This window comes from Hippopotamus amphibius, chromosome 6 (assembly GCF_030028045.1).
Source record: "Hippopotamus amphibius kiboko isolate mHipAmp2 chromosome 6, mHipAmp2.hap2, whole genome shotgun sequence".
Taxonomy (NCBI): Eukaryota; Metazoa; Chordata; class Mammalia; order Artiodactyla; family Hippopotamidae; genus Hippopotamus; species Hippopotamus amphibius.
Genome location: NC_080191.1, coordinates 170937530 through 170957282, shown reverse-complemented (window position 1 = coordinate 170957282; position 19753 = coordinate 170937530). Strand labels below are relative to the sequence as shown.

At 38.2% G+C, this 19753-nt stretch overlaps 2 protein-coding genes across 8 annotated transcripts in view; one reads left to right on the top strand and one right to left on the bottom strand.

Annotated features, from left to right (window-relative positions):
- The window catches only part of FYTTD1 (forty-two-three domain containing 1), a 30162-nt gene extending 15469 nt beyond the window's left edge, over positions 1-14693 (bottom strand). The window contains exons 1-3 of one of the 5 annotated variants that reach the window (XM_057739933.1): positions 14563-14693; positions 9825-9953; positions 1839-1987 (exon numbers count right to left, since the gene is read on the bottom strand). In XM_057739933.1, the coding sequence (XP_057595916.1) occupies positions 1839-1987; positions 9825-9858 (183 nt within the window). In that variant the 5' untranslated portion in view covers positions 9859-9953; positions 14563-14693. Of the gene's footprint in view, positions 1-1838; positions 1988-9824; positions 9954-10275; positions 10307-13397; positions 13518-14043; positions 14248-14562 lie in introns of those variants that run through there. The other 4 variants (XM_057739931.1, XM_057739930.1, XM_057739934.1 and 1 more) reach the window with 4 other exon arrangements.
- RUBCN (rubicon autophagy regulator) overlaps positions 14610-19753 on the top strand; it is a 60413-nt gene continuing 55269 nt past the window's right edge. Inside the window, exon 1 of one of the 3 annotated variants that reach the window (XM_057739922.1) lies at positions 14610-14740. The gene's annotated coding sequence lies outside the window, so the exon portion shown is untranslated. The remainder of the gene's footprint in view (positions 14741-19753) is intronic. The other 2 variants (XM_057739923.1, XM_057739928.1) reach the window with 2 other exon arrangements.

Sequence of the window (19753 nt, the reverse complement as noted above, 5' to 3'; positions counted from 1 at the left end):
GTGGAACATTAAATTCCTTGATGGCTCAAACTTACTAAACATAAGAAGTTAAAGAAAAACCATTTGTGAAACTATTTTAAATAATGCTTTATTTAGCCTTTTCAAAAATTACTCATTGAGATGTAAATAAAAATTCAGTTAAGATTTGAAAAGTAGTTAATTTATAGTGGGTAAATAATTGTAACTGATTAAAAATATCAACTATGGGAGATAGGTACCTACCCAAGAGAAATGAAAACCTGTGTCCATACAAACCTACAGGCGATGTTTGCAGCAACATTATCCACAATACCCAAAAAAGTGGAAACAACCAAAATGTCATCCATCAACTGGTGAATGGATAAACAAAATATAGTATATCCATATAATGGAATATTATTCAGTAATAAAAAGAAATGAAGTACTGAGATGTGCTACAACATGATGAAACTCAAAGTATTAAGGCTAAATGCCAGCCCACATACTATTGTATGATTCTATTTTCAAGCATACCTCAGGAGTTACTGGGGATTTGGTTCCAGACCACTGCAATAAGCCAAATATCTACGAATTTTTGGTTTTCCAGTACATACAAAAAGTTATATTTACACTATACTGTAGTCTATTAACTGTGCCACAGCATTATACCTAAAAAAACAATGTACATACCTTAACTTAAAAATACCTTATTGCTAAAAAGTGCTAACCATCATCTCAGCCTTCAGCGAGTTGTGATCTTTTTGCAATAGTACCATCAAAAACTACTGATCACCGTAACAAATATGATGATGAAAGAGCTTGAAATATTGCGAGAATTACCAAAATGTGACACAGAGACACAAAGTGAGCAAATATTGTTGGAAAATCAGCACCAACAGACTTGCTCAATGCAGGGTTCCCACAAATCTTCAATTTGTAAAAACAAAACGCAGTATCTATGAAGCACAATAAAGTGAAGTGCAGTAAAACAAGGTATGCCTGTATGTGAAACACTCTGGAAAGGGAAATTTATAAAATATCTACAGCAAGTAGATTAGTGGCTGCCTAGGGCATATTACGGGGTGTGACTGTGAATGGACATGAAATTTATTTTTAAAGTGACAGAAACATTCTAAAAATAATTATTGTGATGACTGTTCAACTCTGTAAATTTTCTAAAATTCACTGAACTGTACACTTAAAACAAATGAACTGTATAGTATAAAACTATACATCAATAATCCGTTAAAAACTGCAGACACACACACTAACCTGTTAAAAACCATACACACACCACCCCCCACCCCCACACATACAGAGCAAGTCAAGAACCTGTAAAAATAATTTTTATATTTGAGAATGTGGAAGTTTAGGTATTCCTCATGAATAACAATAATTTTTATTTAATTATTAAATTTTTTATAACAGCCCAAAGTACATTAAAAAACCCAAATAGTCTAATAAAATGCTCTCTCAAGCTCATTCATAGAAGTATTAGTACAAACAAAGGAAAAGGGTTTCTTTCCTTTCTTTTCCTAATTGAAGTATAGGTGATTTACATATTGTGTTTGTTTCCGGTGTAGAGCAAAGTGATTCAGTTATAAATATATACATATTTTTCAGATTATTTTCCATTATAGCTTATTATAAGATACTGAATACAGTTCCCTGTGATATACAATAAATCCTTGCTGCTTATCTATTCTATGTATAGCAGTTTGTATCTGTTAATCCCATACTCCTAATTTATCCCTCCCCTCTCCCCATCCCCTTTGGGAACCATAAATTTGTTTTCTACATCTGTGAGTCTGTTTCTGTTTTGAATACAGATTCATTTTTAAGGAAAAGAGTTTCTGACTCAGGATTAGCCATCATCCTACCTTGTCGCTTAGAGGAGGTCGATTCATAGGACTAATTCCTTTTCGAATTCCAGTTGCTTTCCTAGCTGCAAGGCCAGTGATAACTCCATAAGGACGTCTCTTTCCAGGCATCACTCTTCCTCTACGGCTCAGACTATTCTTACCAAAACCTGTAGGGGAGGGGGGGCGGGGGTGGGGGAGGGAAGCAATCTAAGAATGCAATTGAGTGGCACACAGGTCACAGGATACTCTATTTCTTAAGTAGGGTGGAGAATATGAGTTTTTTCATTTATTATTATCTATATAATATTTTTTATTATATTACTATTATATTACTATTTATATACATTTATTTAAAATTACACAAAATATTTCATTTTTAAAGAGGCAATAAGCTGCACTGGAAAGGGTTCTGCTGCTGTTAATGAACTGCAAAGGACTAGAGGATTCTCACATTTCCCTCCAGCTATTCTCTCTTTGGCGTTACTTTCTCAACAAACAGAAAGGTCTCACCTTTCTCTGTGCAGTACGGTAGCCACTAACCACATGTGGTTATTGAGTACTTAAAATACAACTAGTCTGAATTGAGATGTAACAAAGAATGTATAATATTTCATTAATAATTTTATATTAATCATATGTTACAATGATATCTTGGATGTACTGGGTTAAATAAAAATACATATTAATATGTGGCTCACATTTTATTTGTTGGATGGCACTGATTTAGAGTGGAATCACCATCTCCTCTCCTATTTATTACTGTGTTGCAATCTGGCTTCTTTCTTTTCTTACTGTATTCAAACTGCTTTTGCTAAAGTCTGCAGTAAACTCCAATGGGTATATTTTAAACTCTGCAGCACATGACATTAATGACTTTGCTTTTTTCCATTATGTATCTTACCTATTTAAATACTTATTTTCTAATTATGAAAAAGTAAACATGCTCACTACAGAAATCTTAAAAAAATACAGAGTACAAATAAGAATATAAAAGCCACCACCATTAGCCCACCATTTAGACACAACTACTAACATTTTATATTTTTCTAGTCTTTACTTGTATACATATATTTCAAATTAACACTTTTAGTTTCAACTGTTAAGTAACTCAAAAGACTATTGCATGAAGTAATTCACAATGTTGTAGTACGACACACCCAGAAAGTGGACTGAGTCAATCTTCCAGCAATCACATTTCACTACTCTATATACTACTTTGTAGTCTACATTAACACTGTATTGTAAATATTAATCTTATGTCTTCAATATTCATACTAATCATTTTAGTTACCTCTAATGTTACACTACTATAAATAACATTACAATAACACTACAGATAACATTTTTATACACATTCATGATTATTTCCTTATATAAATTTCCAAAGGGCAAAATGCTATATCAAAGAGTAAAGCAAAATTCTTAAGGATTTTGATTCATATTGTAAAAAATCCCCTCCAGAATGACTATATTTATTTATGTTCCTTGGAACATAAGGGTGCCACTTTGTCCATATCACTTGACTACTCTGAATATTATTCTTTTTACTCTTTATCACTTAGTGTTTGAAATAAAAAAAACTTGTTGTATTTGGTAGTTTACTAGTAGTAATGAATGCTTTCCATGTTTTTTTTGGCTATCTGTACTCTTCTATTCACAAACTGTCATGTTCATAAATCAGTTTTCTTGGGTCAAGTTCTAATTACCTTTGATGCTTTGATAGAAGAATTACTTTAAATTTATAATTAATTTTTCAAGAATTGACATCTTTACAATATTCAGGAACATGTTATGTCTTTCCACTTATTTACGTCTTCTTTTGTCACTAAATTGGCTCAGTAAAGTTTCAAGCTTCTCCTCCCATAGGTTCTGCACATTTCTCGTTAAGCTTATTACTAGGTATTTTATACATTTGTTGTCGATCACAAAAAAGATCCCTTATTTATGAATAATTTTCATATTGTCATTCCTGGGATTACAGAAAGCTACTGAGGTTTTAATTAATACCTTTTAACCAGCCATCCCACTGAATTTACTTACTGGTTCTAATAATCTTTCAAATTATTTTCTGGGGATTTCTGAGTGACAATCATTTCAGCCACAAATGATACTATCTTTTTCCTTCATATAATTACACCTCAAATTCTTTTACTTATTAATGCAATGGCCAGAAATTCCAGAGAATTATGCTAAGTAACAACTGTGATATTGGGCATTCTTATCTTAATTCTAATTTGTGGGGGAATGTCTTTAGAATGGAATCCTGTATAATACTATACAACCTGTTTCACAGTCAACTAAACAAAGTTAAAAAAGTTTACTGTAGGAATTCTCAGGACTAATGTGTGTGATGAATCTCTTAAGCCATAGTCTTGTATATGTCATTCTCAAACGTCTCTAATTCCATAATGCTTTTTTCTGGTGTATCTATTTTGAGACCAGAATTCAACAAGACAGTTAGAAAAACCTGTTATGATGGTTGAACCATTTACCAATTTATTGCCTTTCAGCTCCCAATTCACTTTCTACTGCTCCGCTTCCGTTACTGGAACATTTCTCTTACCAGCTGGCACGATGTTAAGCTTTGTCAGCAGAGGGCGCTGAAGGGACTCTAGAAGAAGGAGCTTTTCTTCCAGGTTCCAGTGTGCACCTCAAGACTTGTTCCTGTGGCATAGGACACCCAGTGGCACTCACTATCCCTCCCCCACAAGCTGAGACTATGGTGAGGCAAGAGAGACGCCTAGGGCAAAAAATCTGAGAATGAGTGATGCCTTAAATTTTAAGCCCTAGGGATCTATCGAGATCTAATCCTAGGCATCACTCTAATTCTGGCCCTGCTCACCCTCCAGTGATTTACAGCTGCATCACCCCTATAGATCAGTTCCCAGTGAATTCTACCAGCATGGCAACTCAGTGCGGTATGAAGTCCTTGTAGATTTGTTCTCTTTTTGGGTGCTCTGCCTCAGTACTAAAGGTACTGATTTTATTACTTTTATAAAAAGCAAGCAATAAAGCAATAAAGATACAATTTTTAAAAATATTAGTATCAAATAATTGCTGCTCTATGTGTGATTTCCTTCTAGAACTGCAACCAAATGAAGATTAAGCATGTTGGGAAAATCTGTCTATTTAAATTAAATCTACAACTACTTGCTATTTTTATTTGTATTAAATAATGAAGCAGCTACCACTATGCTAGGCACTGTTCTGAGTACTTTAATTTAAATGAGAACTTGATGTTGATGCTAATATCCCAATTTTGCAAGTGAGCAAGTGAGGCTAAGAACAGTGACTTACGCAGAGGTCACAGTTAAAAAATGGCCAAGCCATAATCTAAGTGCAAGTTTGTATGGCTCGAACAATTGAACACTTTTCCAAACTGTTATATATAAAAATTAAAGAATAATAAAAAGCAGAATATCATCTATGGTACATTTCCAAAGAGAAAAAAACAGCTATGACAAAAAAGGCAGGCTCTGAGCTAGGTATTATAAAACAGGCAAGATGTGAATAGGCAGACAGGCATAAAGTGACAAGTATGAAGACATGGGCCACCACAGTGTATTGAGAGACAGTCTAGAGAAAAGGATAAGAAGTGAATGGATATGGTGGGCACAAATCAGAGGGCATTAAGTGAGGATAAAGACTATACTTGAAAAGGAGGGACTTCCCTGGTGGCACAGTGTTGAGAATCTGCCTGCCTATGCAGGGGACATGGGTTCGATCACTGGTCCGGGAAGATCCCACACACTGAGGAACAACTAAGCCCGTGTGTTGCAACTACTGAGCCCGTGTGCTGCAACTACTGAAGCCTGTGCACCTAGAGCCCGTGCTCTGCAACGAGAAGCCTGCACACTGCAACAAAGAGTCGCCTCCACTTGCCACAACTAGAGAAAGCCCGCGTGCAGCAACGAAGACCTAATGCAGCCATAAATTAATTAATTAATTTTAAAAAATACAAAGATTCAAAAAAAAATTTTTAATAAAAAATAAAAAGAGGTGGAATCCATTATTATACCAAAGTTTGGGGTTTAGATGAGAAAGACTCATGAAAAAAATCTCATTAGCAAGAATAAAAGGGAGTGGGAGAGGGAAGGATTGGGAGTTTGGGATTAGCAGATGCAAGCTAGTATATATAGGATGGATAAATAACAAGGTCCTACTGTCTAGCACAGGGAACTATATTCAACATCCTGTGATAAACCATAATGGAAAATAATATGAAAAAGAATACATATAACTGAGACACTTTGCTGTAGAGCAGAAACTAACACAACATTGTAAATCAACTATACTTCAATAAAATTTTAAAAAAAGAATAAAAGGAGAAAAGTATTAGATAGAATTCTATTCCTGAGTGCCTTCTATTTTTGACTGTTATAGTCATTGTTCCCATACTCATCACCTTTCTACTATCTTTTATTTCTTTCTTATCAGTGGCTTCTTCTCCTCTACCTTCTAACAAGCCTAGATCATCTCTTCCTCCTCCCTCCTCTTCTACCTTTGAACATACTTCACTAGCTCTATCTCAGTTTTAGCAATGGTTTTTTTTCCCCACCCTTTCATTGTCATGTTTCATGCAACAGTCTTTTCTTAGTTTTCATCCATTTAGACCCTTTAGAAAGTTCTCATCTTTCCAGAGTACCTTCATTCTCATTACTTCAACTACTACCTCTATGAATATCCTTTCACATTTTCAGCTCCACTAGAGCAGCAGTTTGACACTACTAGCTATGTACCAGAAGGACATACGGAGCTTAAAAAAAAAAATACCCTGGCCCTACTTCTGCAGATTCTGGTTCAGTAGCAATGGAGTTCAGCCAGAGCATCAGTCTAATTTATAAAGTTCCACAGGTGCAACCAATGTTCAGAACAATTAAAACTAGACACAGGAATTTTCATCCTTCCTTTGAATCTTTAGCCCAATCCCTTTATGAATTTCTTTCATACACACATCCAGCTTCCTAAATAATTTCTGTAGACTGATCACTTACACGAAGATTTAAGGGATTTTCTGGGAAATACCATATCACAGAGTGTATGCAATCATATTACTGGCTCCTTTCCAAAGCAGCATACAAATATTTCCCTGTCTCTCCTACCTCTAAAAGAAATAGCATTCTCTGGGCTTCCCTGGTGGTGCAGTGGTTAAGAATCCGCCTGCCAATGCAAGGGACACGGGTTCTAACCCTGGTCCAGGAAGATCCCACATGCCAAGGAGCAACTAAGCCCACGCACCACAACTACTGAAGCCCTTGCACCTACAGTCCGTGCTCTGCACAAGAGAAGCCACTGCAAAGAGAAACCCTCGTACCAAAACGAGGAGTAACCTCCGCTTGCCACAACTAGAGAAAGCCCATGCGCAGCAACAAAGATCCAATGCAGCCATAAATAAATAAATAAATCTTAAAAAAAAAAAAAAAGGAAATAGCATTCTCAAACTTTCGGGTCTCAGGACCTCTTTACACTCTTAAAAATCATTGAGGACCCCAAAGAGTTTTTGTTTTTGTGGATTTATGTTTACTAATATTTACCATACTACAAATGAAATCTAAGATATTTAAAAACAATGTTATTTTATTAAAAGAACAATAAACTCACTACATGTAGAGTAAGTAACATTTTTAATGAAAAATAACCACTATTTTCCGAAACAAAAATATTTAATAGGAAGAGCACCATTGATTCACATTTTTGCAAATCTCTTTAGTGTGTGGCTTAATAGGAGACAGCTAGATTCTCATTTCTGCTTCTGCATCCAATCTGTTTTACTTATCACATGTCATATAGACTTAGGAAAAATTCCACTGTATGTTCATGAGAGAATAAGACTGAAAACATAATTAATGTCTTAGTAATAGTTTTGACCATGTGGACCCCTTGAGTCTTGGGGATTCCCCAGGATTTCTGGCCAACACTGAGAACTGCTATTGTATAGTATTCTATCCCTGAAGGACATTTAGGTTGTTTGTACAAATATGTATTGAGTGACTAAATTATATTTCAGGTGCAGAATTAGGAAGACTTTATTCACTTACTTGTTCAGCCATCAGAAATAAATTATTGGGACTTCCCTGGTGGCTCAGTGGCTAAGAATCCCCTTGCCAATGCAGGGGACACGGGTTCAAGCCCTGGTGCAGGAAGATCCCACATGCCACGGAGCAACTAAGCCCGTGTGCCACAACTACTGAAGCCCGCACACCTAGAGCCCGTGCTCCACAGCAAGAGAAGCCACCGCATCGCAGTGAGGAGCAGCCCCACTCGCTGCAACTAGAGAAAGCCCGAGTGCAGCAACAAAGACCCAATCCAGCCAAAAAATAATAAATAAATAAATAAATAAATAAATAAATATTTTAAAAATAATAATAAATTATTGAGTATTTGCTAGGGGCTCTCTGTGCTACTTATTCTCTTACCTCAAGCTAACATCCTCACTGACATTACGACATAGAAATCTGAACTTTTCCAAACCAATCAGAGGTTAAGAAAATCCCATATTTCTCTGAACATTCAGTGACAGCAGCAGCTATTCTATTTTAGGCCCTGTCACATGTAAGTGGAGAACATACAAGCACAAATTCAATCTGAGAAGATCCTAAGCTGCCCTGGGTATCATTTAGCTCAAGGCTCAGAGTATAACCGCTGTAAAAGGAAAGCTTTTCTGATCCTTCATGAACCAGATCCTATTTCACCTTATCCATTTAAATCACCACCAATTTTCTTAGCACAAAATCCCTGTCTAAAATCCTATAGTACAATCAGAATTTCTCTTATGATATTTCTCAACTCTATGTTTTCTACTTTATCTCTGTCACCAGAAATTCCTTGAAGTAAAAGCCTGCATTTTTACATACCCTGACAACCTGGTCAGTTCAGAGCATTAATATAAATCACTTGAATTAAATACTAATTTCCTATAGCCAAACACCTATCACAAGATTTACTCACTTGGATTCAGGTATCCAAGAAATTATTATGGAAGAATAAATTTTTCTGAAGGGTCTAATCTTAGTTACAGGCATATGTTGAGGCTATGTTGGCACAGTAGCTTTTAAAAACAGGATTAATTATGTTCAACCTACTGGAGATTATTTTTTACATTTTTTAACACATAGGATAAAAATCAACTTAGGAATTAGTTCATCAAATATTTTTTCACATGTGTAAAAAAGACCTAGAGTTTTAAAAACCTGAACAAATGTTTATCCTAAAATGCTGATGTAACTGCTAAAAAAGTTAATGAGTCACATATAATTAACAGTGTTCAGTTACTGCCTTAAGTCCATTTTGGAACATGATGTTATAAATGAATAAGCTTCTAGATTACCAAAAATAACTGTATATGTAGAGTTCCAAGATCATTAGACCACACCTAAGCATTTAATTCTGTGTTACCTTTGGTGGATTTAACAAATCCTAAAGGTCCTGGATGATAAGATAAATAATCTAGAAGTCATTTTCTATGCTGAATAGTAGTCTCCACATGTTTATAAAAGGTTTTCATATAGAAGAGGGAGTCTGTTTCCTATAACTATAGAATTAACAAGAAGGCGTGATTTAATTAAAATAAGAGAATTTTCTAGTAAACAGTGCTGTCTCCAATAATGGAATAAGTTATTTTGTGAGGTGGTATGCTCTTTCACCAAATATATTTAAGCTGGAATTATAAGTCATCCATCAGACAGACTAACATCTAACTGTGAAGGAGATTAAGACTTCACGATATGTAAGATCTTTTATAAATCTATAGCCCTAAATATAATCAAGACTTTATTCACTGAGGTTATTTTAAAATGACAATGTTTTTAAGAAACAGTGTTATCACCTATTTAAGGAAATCTGAATTTTTATCACATTTTAAGATTAAACAAAACTCTGAGAGAAGGAAAAATACAAATCACAAAGGGTGATTTATTTCCTCCATGTTTTAAGTATGTATCAAAGATAGTATACTATGAACCCAGAAATAATGGCTCTTTATTAAAGCTTACTTGAAAAACTTACCAGAATTCTGCTGAATTCCCCATCTCACTCTCATCCTGAATTGCCGGGCACCGCTTTGCTGGAGTCTTCTATTTAGTCTCGGGAAATTCTGCTTCTTTCCTTCCTTTCGATTCAATTTGATGATATCATCTGTGATAGATGAAATGCGATGAGATGATTTTCATTTTAACCTAATGACTCAATTACTCAGTCTCATTTTCTAGTTGATAGATTTCCTATGTCCCTAACTTCTTTTCTACTTTGAAAGCACTTTGATAAGAGGATAATAATAAGAACATAAAAGCTCAAATCAGTCAATATGCTTGGAGCAATGAAGAAAAGTTTTATAGGAAAAGTTCAATAGCTCAAAACACAGCTACCAATTAATGAAGATTACTGTTGTTCACAGTATTTCTTTCCCAATTAAATGTAAATAAGTAAAAACCTGTTTACAAAAATTACTCATACTTACTTTCCATACTCACAGAAGTCTCCAGTTTTTAAAGTTGACCACCCTTTCAATAAAACCACTGGCAGTCAAAAAATAAATCATTCAAAGACTAAATTTCTAAGTTCATCTAAATTCAGCAAACATTTATTGAGTATATACTATGCGCAATGAATACACATGGTAATCTGTGCTGTAACAGAAACAAACAAAAGTAAAATACGATCCCTATTCTCAGTAAGTTTAAAATTAGTGATGGAAACAGACATGTAAATAGTAAACAAAAAGTTAAACAAGTACCATAATAAAGGTGTAGTACAAAAAGAAAATATTATTGGTTCTTTGCTCCTTCAAGCAAAGCAATTCAGGGTTACCTTATTTTTCTTTCTACAGTGTTCTCTCTCTCTTTTTTTTTTTTGGCAGCACCGCTGTGAGGCATGGGGGGATTGCAGGATCTCAGTTCCCCAACCAGCGATGGAACCTGTGCCGTGTGCAGTGGAAGCATGGAGTCCTAACCACAAGACCGCCAGGGAATTCCCTCTACACTGCTCTAAGTCTCATTATTTCCAAAAATACTTTCAAACTGTCCCAAGGTAATTCACAAACATCACATTGCTCTAATACCACAACAGAACAATGTGAAGATCAGGAAACTAAATGTGCTCCAGATCCCTATTCACATCTGCTAAAAGGAGATTACTAGAAGACAAAAATACTCATTTAAGAATATCCAAACACTTTCTCTAAAGTTCCAAGTCCCAACTCCAATATTAACTTTGCCAACTGAAAACAGAGTAAATAAACCAAATAAATTGAACATGGTCAACAACTTCTTAATAAAATTAACAAAACTAACCTCAGTTATTTTTTTCCAAACTGCTCTTAAACACAAATAATCTAACTATATCTATCCATATAACTAGTCTTTTCTGAAGTCAAAGAAGGAAATATAGATTATAGGGATCCTTTCTTACATACTACTACTCTACCTCACCCACCTCTAATCTTTAGGACTCTAAATTACACTCAAACAAATATTAATATAGAATAATTCAAATCTCCTCAAAGTAGTTTATCTTCTTAAGATCAATCTTTCAGCTACAAAAAAGTTCATCAAGGGTAAAGACACTCAAAAACAGTTTTTTACAAAACAGAAAGATTTCACAAACATCAGAGGTATGAACATGTTAAATTCTCAGTAAGCAAAAAGGCAATAGTTAGAAAGACACTACTTTTGGAGCATTACTTTCCTTTAACAGGGTGCTACTTATTCTTCACCAGAAGTCTGAAATCTCAGAGCCATGAGAGTACCCCCCCAAAAAATGAATTTGGTCTGGGGAACCACAAAATAAAAAAAGGCAGAGTATAATTTTGATGAATCAGGTTAATTTAAAAATAGACCACTACAGAGTATAAACATAACTAAAAATTAAAAGCAAAGCATATCAAATATAAAATTATGTTTTATATTTAAACATTTTATTATCTAAATCCTCAAGTTAAATGGAGCTACTATGAAAGAGAAGATTCTTCCAATCTAAAAGAAAATGGCTTTCTCCTAATCAAGGAGCAGACAGGGTAGGTATCAGAAGAAAAAAAAAACCCACTATGAGCTACTTCTATAAAAAAAAACTAGGGGTATATACATAATAACAACAGTAATAGTAGTAACTGAGTACTAATAGGATTGTTCTGAAAACATGTATTCATTCAGTTCTCACAATAATTCTATGAAATAACTATTATAATACCCATTTTCAAATTAAGAAACTGAGCCACAATGAGGCCAGCTATTGGTAACCTTGGTAGATAATTCTATATGAATATTCACATAAACCTGATAGAGCCACAATTAAAAACAAAACAAAAAATTAGATTCTAAAACCTCTGCACACCTGATAAAAAGGGATATTCACAAAGCATAATAATTGCCTAAAACACCTATCTCTTCATCACATCTCTGTAAAGTTCTCAAAAAAAAAAGAAAAAATAAAAAAATAAAAAGGCACCAGACAGAATGCCGTATGTTCTTAAGGGAGAAGAGAGACCAAGCTCTATTTTAGCTTTCCATTGCACTATTTCTACCTTCAAAGAGAATTATCCCGCAGTTTTCTTCACTTGAACATCCTAATCACCAAACAAAATATAAACAAAAAACTTAGAAACTTAAGAAACGTAATGGTTGTGAAAATACCTGTTTAACACTTCCTATAGCTATAGCTTGGTGCTCTAGAGCCAGAGTGAAATCCTGACTCCATCACTTATTTGCTGTATGACTTTGAGCAAGTTTTTTAATTTCTCTATGCCTGAGGTTTTGGAAAATGGGAAGAACAATGGCTTATATAGTGTGTGTGTGTCTCTACCTAAATATGGTGCTTACTGTGTACCAGCTACTGTTCTGAGCAGTTTATGTATGCTTATGGACTCATCTACTACTTACAGCAACGCTCTGAGGTAGTGCCACACCTTTTTACAGATGAGGCACTGAGAAGCAATTTGCCCAAGATCAAGTGGCTAGTAAGTGGCAGAGGTAGGATTTGAACTGGGATATGAGATTCCATGGTCTTTATCATTAGGAGCACCTACCTCACAGGGTTATCAAGGGGATAATTTAGCACATATAAAATGCTGAGCCAGTGCCTGGCAGCTAGTAAGCGCTCAATAAATATTCGTGATTATATTTTTTCTTGGCCTTCGTTCAAAAGATTCCTCCTTTCTTTAGAGGTCTCTACTGACTAGCAGTAAGGCAAGACTTGAGGCCAAACCTATGATTTCTGATGATTTGCTTAATTCATATATTGGGTTCTAACTTATGACAACCACAGACACCAAGAGTTCTTGACTTCTGATTAGAACTTTGCAGAAAGACCACAACAAAAAAGAAAACCACCGTCCTCGGAAAAGTTAACACATCTGCATCGCCTGGCAGGGTACTTTTCAAATACCAAACACTGCAGGCCTCAGGCAGAGCTAACCACATTTAATACCATAATCCCGACAAAACGGAATTACTTTTAAACCAACTAAGCCAAACACAGAGACTAGTGCCTCGGTGGTGGTAGGTCTGCATTTTTAATTGAGTCGCCAATCTTCCTGCTTTTTTACCTAATCGCCACCAAACCACCCTTCTCGATCCTACGCTTTACCTGGCTTCCCATCAACCCACGGAAACGCTCCTTCGGTTTTCGCTTGGCGTTGCTCTCGTTCGCTAACTTGCAGGGCTGGACGAGGAGAGAGTGCCTTCCTAGGCCCCGCCCGAAGCCCTGCCTGCCTCTCTCCTTGCTGTCAAGCGCCCGGGCCTGGCTGTGCTCCGGTGCCGGCCAGGCAGGGCCAGCTCTCGGGCGTCCCCACGCCTCTGCGCGGCGCCAGCGCAGGCCCGGGGCGCACGAAACGCCCACCCAGCCCTTCGCCGGGGCCACGGACGTAACCGAAGCAGCCGGGCTCTCGAAGACCTGCCCTCAGAAAGGACGACTCCGCCAGACCCCCGCCCCCGGCGCACACGCCTGAGGCGACGCCCGCCGAGGTGGCCTCACAAAGAGCCGGGGTCGCCGCGAGTGGCGGCGGCCCTCTGAGGGGAGAGAGGGGCCGCACGCCTCCGCCCCCTCCGACGCAGCCCCGCCGAGGCCGGCCCTCGGGCTGGACCGCGACCCCGGCGGCCCCCGCTTGGTCCCGCCCACCCGCGCGAACACTGCCTCCACAACCGCCGCCAACTGCCCCTTCCCCCACAAGCCGCGGGACGCGCTTTCACCCACACCTCCTCCCACCCCGACTCGGTCCGGCTCGGCCCCTCACCCAAAGACATATCAATTTTGTCCAGGTTTTCATTGCTGCGGGCTTTCGGCGGTGGCGGCGGCGTCGCGGTGGCTCCCATTAACCGGGTACTAAACCGGTTCATGGCTGGAGACGGCGCGCTGCAAGAGTCAGCGGAGAAGGCCAGAGGCTGAGGCCTGCCACCTCCCACTCACGCACGCAGACCCGCCGCACCGAGGGAGCGCGCACGCGCGCGAGCGGCGTCCTCGCCCTCGCAGCCGCGGCTGAGGGCGGGGGAGGAACCACCGAGATGAGCGGCCTGCGAGAGTGGCCCCACGCCCGGGGTTCGCGGCTCGCGCCCCTTGCCGGGCCGGAGGAAACACTGCACCCGCTGCTCTGTCCGCCCGCGAGGGGCGCGGTTTCAGCCGTCCGCCTCTCCGTCCAGATTACGCCGCACCCTGAACACCTCCGAGGCACGTGTCTTAACTGCGATCGTGTCCCTCCGGGCCCTTCCCGTGCCTTCTGCCAGAGAAAGGCCCCCGGGTCCTGGCACGCACGCACCTTCCACGCCGCGCTGCGGGCCGCGCCGGAGCAGCTCGGCTGGGCGCAGAGCGGAGGCCGCGCTGCTGAAACCAAAGGCTGAGGGCTCGCGCGGCCGCGCTGCTGCTCCGCCGGCGCTCGGGACGCGTCGCGCCGTCCTGGCTGCCTTGGGAAGCGCTCACCTTCCCGTGGGCGAGGGGTGAGTGCCTCTGCTGTTTGGCCGCATCTTTTTCTAATTCACTTGCGCGGGAATTGACAGGGGGATTCGTCTTCTTTCTAATCACCGCTGTGAGAAAACTTCTTCATGTTTGATGAATTCCTGCACAGCAACTTTTTTTCCTATTTACAAAGCGTGATAGTCCCTCTCTTCTTACCTCCTCCTCCTGCAAAGTAACTGCGCTTGTGTGGAAGCGTTTAGGTCATATCATCCTCATAGCAGCTTAATCGAAGACATTTGTGTCTAAGAAAAAAATCGGGCGGGTATTTTGTTCATTTAGAAATCCCTACCACCTCCCCCCTCTGCACTTCCTAAAGTTTCTTCTTGCATAGAAATGAACCAGTGACCTAAAGTATCTCAAATCCGCAATAGCCCATACTTTATTTTTTCCCCAAGACAAAAATACAACCATATGAGAAGAGTGAATCAGCTGAAGATGCACCTATGAAGGGATACAAGAAACTTAAAAGGTGGAGGAAGGTTAGGACTCAAAAAAGACCCACGAGCAATATTCAGCATGTCAAGGAGAGCAGCACGTGTGCTCTTAGCACAACGTGCTTGATTTTATTACTGTTCCACTCCTCAGCTGCCACCCCTTTCCCAACTGCTAAGAACTAGGGAACTGGATTGTGGAGAAGTACAAGAGAGACCTGGGTTTTATTGAGTGAGTGGTTTCACTCACTTCAGTCATTCGCCTTGTGTACCTAGGAAAGTGTCTGGGCCTCATAACCATCTTGGAAACAAGAAGTAGTTGTGCTAAACATGTTCTACTGGATTACTTATAAGAGTCCTTACAGTTCTAAAGTCTTCTAAGCACATTTTCTACATACTATCCTTCTCTCACTAGATATAACTTCTGCATTCTCCCTTTAGTTGTAGGAGCAAACTACAGAGAGGAACATTGGGTTAAGTTCTTAATTTTATGGAAGAGAACTAATGAATTTAGAGTTGGGATACATTCTGTACTTCAGGTGATATAGGACAGATAATAAAAATCCCAAATGTGCAAAATCCTTCCAATGCCTGTTTATAAAGATTCCCTTTTATCCTGGTCTTTTTCCCAAAACTGAAGCCCCATACCAAATCTCCATACCAAATCTAAAGGGAACATGCTCCAAGGTTTCATGAAGCAATCCTAGCCACTGTATTTCAGACTTTCAGATTTCTCCAAGGGCTGAGGCTCTCAGAGTCTCAGAGCAATCACTCTAATTCCAAAGGGAAAAACAGGAAAACGAGAGGTACTGTAGTTAGATAGGTCAGCCACACACGAAACAATACAAAGCAAAAGAGCAACCTGAGACATACAGCAATAGTGAAGTGGGAGAAAAGCCAAGAAATCAGAACTGGGGCTTGTCCAAAAAGTTGGCCAGTCAGCTACAGGGCTGGAGTTAAAAGGTCAAGCCTGCATTTTCTGGGGCACCAGAAGCAGCTATTCATCTAATCATATATTCATTGAGCACCAGGCATTGTAATAAGCCCTGGGGATAAAATCATGAGCAAGATGGATGCTATCCCTATCTTCACGTAGCTTGCAAAGCAAAAAACATTTTCTGAGGATGTATTCTGAATAAGGCACTGTGCTGGACACTGAGCGGACAGCCTTTGTCTTCAGTTCAGCAGCTTCATCTAAGTCAAAATAAACATGGAATTCAATCAGCTACCCTTTCTGGAGGCTTGATTTCATACAATGTAGATAAGACAGCGTCTAGGATTGCCAGATAAAATACAGGACCAGTTAAATCTGAATTTCAGATAAAAAATGAACAATTGTTTAGTATAAGTTTTATCCCAGGTTTCAGATAGACAGCAGTTGTTTTTTTTACCACAGAATATCACATGTAATATTTAGGATATATTTATACTAAAAATTATTCGTTGTTTATCTGAAATTAAAATTTAACTGGGAATCATATTTTTGTTTCTAAATATGGCAACCTTAACCACATCATACTTTTCCATTAACATGTTCCAGCTATCTTTTCAAAATGTGCATAGAGATCTATATTCTCTTTCAAGGTAAGCACAACTCATGTATTAACCCCTTATCAGTTTGATATATCTTTTAAGTACCCCCTGCTTTTTTCAGTTTTATTGAGGTATAATTGACAGACAATAAAAGGCACATATTTAAAATGTGCAGTTTTTACAGGTGTGAAATATATACCTGTGAAACTACCACCGTAATCAGGATAATAAATATATCTATCATCCCCCAAAGTTTTCCTGTGCACCTTTGTAATTCCTCTCCTCAACCTCTACCTAAGCAACCACTGATATGTTTTTGTCACTACAGATTAATTTGCACTTTTTAGAATTTTATATAAATAGAATCATACAGTATATACTCTTTTATATTTGGATTGTTTCACTCAGCATAATTGTTTCCAATCTGTATGCTTTTGTTATTTTTCTTGCCTTATTGCACTGACTGGGGACTCCAGTGCCATGTTAAATAGGAATGGTAAAAGTGAGTATCTCTGACTAGTTCCCAACCCCAAGGGGAAGGCGTTGAGTCTTCACCACTGAGTATGATGTTAGATTTTTTTGTTGATGCCCTTTATCAGGTTGAGGAAGTCCCCTTCTATTTCTGGTTTGCTGAGAGTTTTAGTTATGAGTGAATGTTGAATTTTACCTAGTACTTTTTCTGCATCTGAGATGACAAATGGTTTTTCTTTTTAAATTTATTAATATGGTGAATTTATATTGGCTGGTTTTCAAATGTTGAACCACCCTTGCATTTCTAGGATAAAACTACTCGGTCATGGTGTATTGTTGGATTTGGTTTGCTAATATTTTGTCAAGGATATTGTTTATTTTTTCATGAGTGATATCGATGTGTGATTTCCTTTCCTTGTAATGTCTGTCTGATTTTGGTATCAACTCTTGATTTTCAGAAGAGTATTTTTAGAATTCATGTGTTGATGTAATTTGTATTACACTGGAATAATAAGGGAGCTAGGTATGCATTAGTTAAGTATGACTATTATTATCATACCTAACTACCTTAAGCTACTTGTATGTACAGTACAGTTTTTCTTCTCTTTTCTCCTCAATTCTTCTCATTACCCCCTTTTGCCACTGTTTTCTGCTGTGGTAGCCTTTCTTTGCCACCTTGCTACAGCTTCCTCTTTCTCTTTTGTGTAGCCCTTTTCTTTTGTTCTAATTGTTTCTAGCTGTTTTAGTCTTCTGCCTTTTAATGTCAGGATTCACTCCTTCATTTATTCGAACAGAGCTTGAGTCCCTACTCTGGGCAAGACACTGTGCTACACAGTGCAGTGCTACAGCCAAGGACATGCGAGGCAGGATAGCAGGCATAGCTGGAGGCATTACTAGTCTCCAGGTCTCTGGCCATCAGTTTTCTCTGACTAGGTAACCTGGTTGGATAGACAGGGGAACTTGAAGGGGAATTCTTCCTGGGCCCAGGGGTTGGACCTCTAGCCCACGCCTTATTAGGCCTTTATCTTCTCTGGCAGGTTAACCTTGGCAACCAAAGGTTCTAGGTCAGTTCACTGAATGACTGTGGAATTTTCTAAAGCTACACAAATTTACATAAATCACACAATTTCCCCCTAGTTATGTAAAGATTGTTTCTTTTAAAACTATATACCTTCGGGACTTCCTAGGTGGCGCAGTGGTTAAGAATCTGCTTGCCAATGCAGGGGACACGGGTTCAATCCCTGCCCCAGGAAGATCCCACATGCCGTGGAGCAACTAAGCCTGTGCGCCACAATGAAGAGTAGCCCCTGGCTTCTCACAACTAGAGAAAGCCCACGTGCACCAACAAAGACCCAACATAGCCAATTAAATAAGTAAATAAATAAATAAATTTATTTAAAAAAATATAGATATCTTCAATTTCCTCAATTTGCAATAATAGATAGATGGGTAGTCTAGGAAGGCTCTGGAGAGCCAGGATTCTAGGCTCCGCATGCTGTTGGACAATCTAAGTGTAAGCTGCAGACACCATGACTCTGTAGAATATATATCTCTAAGGATATTCTTTTATATAACCATGCTAAAATGATCAAATTCAGGAAATTTAACATTGATGCAATTCTGTTCTCTGACATATAGTCCATATTCAAATTTTGCCAACTATCCTAATAAATAATTTCTTTCATGACAATTTTTTTCCAATCTAGGATCCAATCGTTTCATATGTTGCATTTCTTTGTACTGCCTATTTTGTCTCCTTCCATCAGAAAAAGTTTGTTACTGTTTCTCAGTCTCTTATGATACGTACAATTCTGAAGACTGAAGACGATGCATAGATTGTCCTTCAGTCTGGTTTTGTCTTATCATCAGCCTATGATTAGATTTGAGTTACTCACTTTTGTCGGGAGTATTACATAAGTGACTTTGGGTCATATCGGTACTTATCAGGAGGCACATGATGTCATTTTGTCTTATTGGTGATCTTAACTTTAGTCACTTGGTTAAAGTGATGTCTGCCAAATTTCTTCATTGTAAAGATACTTTTCCCCCCATATATAATGAATAAGTAATCTTTGGGGAGATGGTTTGAAACTGTAAACATTCAGAACAAATTTCACTAACGGCTTTAGCATCCATTGATGATTCTTGCCTGAATCAATTATGATGATGGTGGCTACAAAATAGTGATTTTCTAACTCTATCATTCCTGTATATTCATAAGTTGACATCCTACTGTGAAAAGAGCTTTACCTCCCTGCCCCCTTTCTTCCTTCCTTTTTCTATTTATTTATTTGCATACTTATTTATATATACATATGTTTCCATAGAAATTCACAGACTCACTTCGTGTTCAAAAATTCTCTTCTGAAAAGCAAAGGGGTCCAGAGTGTAAGGGTCGTGCTTACCTTTGAAAAAAGTGTAGATATGTAGACATATCATGAATTAACTCATTTTGATGCTCTAGTTGTTTTTGACTTGGCAAGTGGGCAACATCCCTCAGGTTTTAAATTCTGAATATTTTAAAAAATGCTGCTAAGAATAATTTTAGTGAATATAATA